Genomic DNA, 5,511 nt, shown 5'->3' on the forward strand with positions numbered 1-5,511 from the left:
TAATTGAACTGCAGTCACAGGGTATTGTTGAAGTTAACGTACGTTCGTTATAGTGTTGTTTTAGCGCGAGTATTGAGATTAGCTGTATCGCAGAGTTATATTCGGAAAGATAAACCAGTTTTATTAAGTAAAGACTTGTGTCGTTAAAGTTTCGTTGGAACGAAGTTACGAAAAAAATCAATTAGCAAACGGAGACGTAACAATATATATATATATATATGTATATAATGAGAGAGAGACCTCATTAGGTTTGAAGAGGCGTGGCATTAGGTTAGGAATTACTTGGCGTACAGTATAGCGTGACGTTAATATTTTTACAAAATAGTATCAAATTAAATCGGATGTTTGTAGAACGTAATTTTAATATGTCAAATTAATTCTAGCACAATGAGACAAGGAAGAAAAAGCACGAAACTAATATTAAATGTATAGCTAAACATCTACTATGGATGATATTATCTATTTTGAGAGAATAGCAAACCGTTTACTAAAGAGGGCGTTACTGAAAACAAGGAAGTATAATTTTTTTTTATATTTTTTTAGCAAAACGTTAAAATGGCTGAATGCTGTTTGTCTCGTTGTGCCAAGAAACGACGTTTTTTTCGAAAAGAACTTCAAAGCTGGAGCAAAAATGTTCTATTTCTCGTAGGTGGGTATTAAGTAGTGTCATTCAGTATCTTAATTAATTAATTTATTCTTCTGGATGACTTGCCTGTTTCGTATTTAGAAAACTGTAGTAATTGGAATTTAATGGAAAAAAGTAGGGCCAAAAAATAAAATAAGGCTGAACCTGTGATCAAAATGAAATTTACAAATGGAGATCGGTTGGGTGAAATTTGATTTAGGTTGAAGATAGAATCTGTAATAGTGAACCAAATATTTTGGGTTGGTATATAATTATAGTTTGTTTTCAATTCTACGATTTATGAAATTGTGTAGAAAAAAAAGATATGTAGACAGATTATTAGTTTCCGTATTTTTTACAACAGATAATCTTAAGCCTTTTAAAAAAAACGTTTTTTATTTTAAGTTTTTTTGAGGATGTAACTGGATCAATGGATGGTATTGATTACAATATGTATCCAAAATAATTTTCTGATTAATATATCATTAAATGTCATACTAGCAAAATTGTTCTATACACATTTTTAATAATTTTATATATTGTGTTTATGTATGTATTATACATATGTATAAAGGCTATTGACAGTGTAGTGTAAGATATGAATAGTTGTTCACAACTCTCGGTATGTGGAATACCAGAGCTTGAATCCCATTTTTAGATAACTTGTTTTATGTATAATATTTTTTGTAAATTGGATTTTGTTTTGTTTTTAAATATAAAATACACAGGACTAAAATTATATTGGTAGCTCAGTAGACAGAATACAGGAAATTGTACTTGTGGAATTCCAATCTGATAAGATTTGACTGACAAAGTTTCTTGGCATCCCATACCTGAAGTTATGGATAAAAAGGCATTCAAATACTGTAGTCATGATAGGTATCCTATGGTGGGGTTGTTTGCTTGGATATTGAATTGTGTGAACTTTGTAAGGCATCAGTACTGGAGCATTAGTTAATGTAGTCTAACAGAATGCATGGCTGACCTTTAACATATGGATGTATTCCTCTATCCTCAGGTCTAATAAATTGTTTAAAATTTATCATTGTACAGTTCTGATGCTTGTGTGTGAGAATGTGTCATGATAACAGCAGGTTGTCTTATGTCTCAAAGATTATAATGGATGATTGCTAAATTATTCCTTTGGAATAAAATCCAGTAGTTGTGACTAAAAAGACTGTGTGAATGAATATTTGTTCAAAAATGTGATTTACACTTGTAATGAGAATAATCAGAGGCTTCTAATTCTGAGTTCATTATTAGCTTAGAGATGTGTGTTTAAATTCCAAAAATTGTTTAAACAATGTTGTTTTGAGATACATAATATGTAAAAATGATCAATTAATCAAAATTAATGTTTCTGATTATTAATTTTTTTCAATTATCCAAGTAATAAAAATATTGTCGTTGTGGTTTCTCATTATTATTTTTGACTAATTCATGGTTGTTAAACTTAGCCAATTAGTGTCACGACTCATGAAAATAGTAAATTAATTGAAATTAGTGGTTTGATTATTACTGTTTGTCATTATTTCAAACCTTGCGAGAATGATTCATTAGTTTAATGTAATCAATTAATGAGCCTAATGATTCCATTAATCTTTTAGATCTAATCAGAAGTTTTGTGAATGGTATTTGTATTTCAAAGAGTTTTTGTATTGTGAAGAACATAAATAAGGTTAATGATGTGGCACAAAAGGAACTGTTAATTTTAGTGAGAGGTATATAAAAAATGCCAAGAAAGGAAATAGATTTAGTGGATTATTTATAATACTTTAGATCGTTCTGCTTATTGTATGATTAGCAGAAAACTAACACATACTGCTATTTTCTTGCAGAAATTATTATGGAAATAAGGATGTTTTTCTTACTTTATATAAGCTTACAATAAAAGTTACAAAGTGATTCTAGAGTTTCTGTTAGAATTTTTCTCTGAAATGTAAGGTTAATCAAATTTAATATTAGAAATGGTGAGGTGATTGTTGATATTTCTTGTTTTTTATTTTATGGACTGTAGCTAGAAATGGTTAGAGGTTATTTGTACAGGCTTTTCCCAATGGCATGTATAGTTGGTTTGTTATTATACAAAATAACATCTTTGAAATTGTTGGTTTCTTTATGGATTTTGAGTCCATTTTACTTCACCATATGGTAACCCAAATTAATTTAGGCATGTGAATAATGTTATGATATTTTGTTGAATTCAGTATTATACAGCAGATCAACTGTTTAATTACTGTTTATATATATGTGTTGGTCCACTGTATAATATCGAATAAGGAATTTGAAAAAATGTCATAACATTATTTACATATATAAAGTAATTTAGGTTATTATATGGTGAAGTAAAATGAATTCAAAACCCCCATAGATATTATATACACTTTACCATTATAAGAGACCTAATGGTATTTCTTTGGTTTGATGACCCAAACTGTACTGATGAGCTTTCAATAGGCAAAACTGCAGTCCACAGCAGAGGCCATGACCAATCAAGGAATGCATTAGGCCTCTACATCACAGATTTTCTTTTCAATTTCACCTCTGGTGAAAAAGAAAAGAAACATTAAATATATATATATATACAATCATTAAATGGTTGGTTTCTCTATTGATTTGTCTAATGAGATGGTGTGTGTGTGTGTGCAGACAACTTGGGTTATTTTGAAGGTTGGTAATTTAAGTTTATAGACAGAAACAAGTTTACATTTTTGTGCGTGCGTGCGTGTGTGTGTGAGAGAGAGAAATTGTGAAGTTTATGGTATAGATAACCATTTTATGCTGAGTAGCCTTCTATAATCCATGAAATAATACATTAAAAGAGTTCAGAAAATTACAGCTTTTAAGAAAATGAAAAATTCCACAATAACTAATTCAGTGGTCACAGCTTCAAAATTCAACCTCGTTATATTGTTGTAAGGTATTCCCAATTTCAGTAAGTTACCTTCCATGTAAGAATAGTATATGTAGATAACAGGAATAATAGCAGAAAATGTGTCACAGAGTTGATCTGAATTTCTGACTGACTGAGTTAATGAAAGGGACTAAACACAATGTAAAATAAGGTGCAAAGTAATACTTATTAAACAACACAAATAAAAGAGAGTGCACAGATGAGTGGGAGAAGTTGGTCAGACAGAGCTGCCCCTCCACCATGAGAAACAGCTAGCATCATATGGTAAAGAGGGAATTTCCACAAGAAGAATTATGCTACTCAAACCACAATGGGAAATTGTTTTCTATGGTGTCCCATTGTTCTACCACCTGGGAGCAGGGACCTAATATTCATCTGAATGTAGAGGTCACTGGAAGTCTCGGCCTGTTGTTGGCTAAGATGGAGCAAGGAGTATGCTGCTACCAATGTCACAGGCTACCGTGAGCAAGTGAAGCAGATGTTTTCTGCAACATTATGTAGTATAACCAAGAAAGACCTGGACTCAAGGATAGACAGTACAACACCTGATGTCAAGTTTGGACAGATCATCAGTTGAGCATTTGAGATAAGAGCAACTTGGTGATTGAACCACAGGTGTGGCTGGCTAAGTTGCACATGATGGAGAATTGAACTATCCATTGTGCTCATTTCAAGACTCAAAAGAGAGACACAAGGAGATCTTGTAGGACTTATATTGCCTATACAGGAAGGCATATCCCACTGTAGAGTCAGCAGATCACAAGGTTGTCATCATAGGTAAATTTATTGAAGGTTTGCCAAGCCATATTATGCAGAATCATTTGGGTGTGAAAGATATTCCACCATAATGGGGGCAGTATTTATGGCAACCAGATTTAAGGTGATAACATTGAGCAGGCCACGAAGGGAGGAATAGCCTGCAGTGATTGCTGCAATGTCTTTACCTTAGTCAGACCACAATCCAGAAATGTATGCATTTCAAAAGATATATTCCTTCAGTGGGCAGTTTCCCAGGGCCTCATGATGGTTGTGCCACAACAAATGTCACTGATGACTTTCATCAGTGGCACTTTGAATGTGAGGATCAGAGCATTTGCTGTGGTTGTAGGTTACTACTGAGTGAACTACCCATATCTTGTTCAACAAGACAAGAAAACCTAATTCCTCCTAACAGAAGTAGGAGGGTCTCAACCTTACAGGTAACTATGGCTGTTGTTATTTTATGCTAAAAAAATATGTAGCCTAGGTGAGGTTTGAACTTCTATGTGAGGATGCAGTATTCAACTTATTTTGAAAGATTTGTTGATTAATCCAGCTTGTTCATGGCTGGACAAGGCTTTGTAGTATGTGATGATAAAGCTTACATGTGCACGCAGTTGCATTCCTGGTTGATATAGGAGCCACCAGTACACATACTAACTTTACAGTGTATCGGGCACCATCTCTTTCACTTTAGTCATCTGATACAAAATTTGTTCTGGTGAATTGTGATTGACAAGATGTGTGAAGGGAAAGGTACAACTCTGACTATCTGTAGGTCATATCACTTGCAGGAAAAAGGTGGTTGATTCTGGTATTGGGATCTTGCGGCTGAACTTATAGAAACCATGAGTTTGAACTGTACAAAAGATGAACTGCTTTTCATGGACAAACCATTATTTTCAGGTCAAGAATAGTGAACTGCATAACTATGTTGAGGAGGGAGTAAAGGTATTCCCAAATGTACAAGCGATCTTATGTAAGGCCATAAGCACTTTCTATATGTAATGTTGATTCTTATGTATATGCCAATATACTTCTGTTATGACAGTGGAAGTCACGCGACGCTGGGAGCATGCGTACTGGAGTTTTTAGAAGGATCGTGACTTAGCGGGCAACCTCACGATTGTTCAAGCGTTTGCTACGCGCCTTCTTTCTTAGTGTATCAGCCAGAGATGGGTTGAAGAGAAATAATTGAGATAATCGAGTCAAG

The 5,511-nt window shown here is 33.4% G+C and overlaps 1 protein-coding gene across 2 annotated transcripts in view; it reads left to right on the forward strand.

Moving 5' to 3' along the window:
• Nucleotides 1–549: 549 nt before the first annotated feature.
• The window catches only part of LOC106473265 (mushroom body large-type Kenyon cell-specific protein 1-like), a 45,156-nt gene continuing 40,194 nt past the window's right edge, over nt 550–5,511 (forward strand). The window contains exon 1 of one of the 2 annotated variants that reach the window (XM_013933950.2): nt 550–649. In XM_013933950.2, the coding sequence (XP_013789404.1) occupies nt 556–649 (94 nt within the window). In that variant the 5' untranslated portion in view covers nt 550–555. The remainder of the gene's footprint in view (nt 650–5,511) is intronic. The other variant, XM_022401734.1, reaches the window with a different exon arrangement.

This window comes from Limulus polyphemus, unplaced genomic scaffold (assembly GCF_000517525.1).
Source record: "Limulus polyphemus unplaced genomic scaffold, Limulus_polyphemus-2.1.2 Scaffold6026, whole genome shotgun sequence".
In the NCBI taxonomy this organism is placed as follows: domain Eukaryota; kingdom Metazoa; phylum Arthropoda; class Merostomata; order Xiphosura; family Limulidae; genus Limulus; species Limulus polyphemus.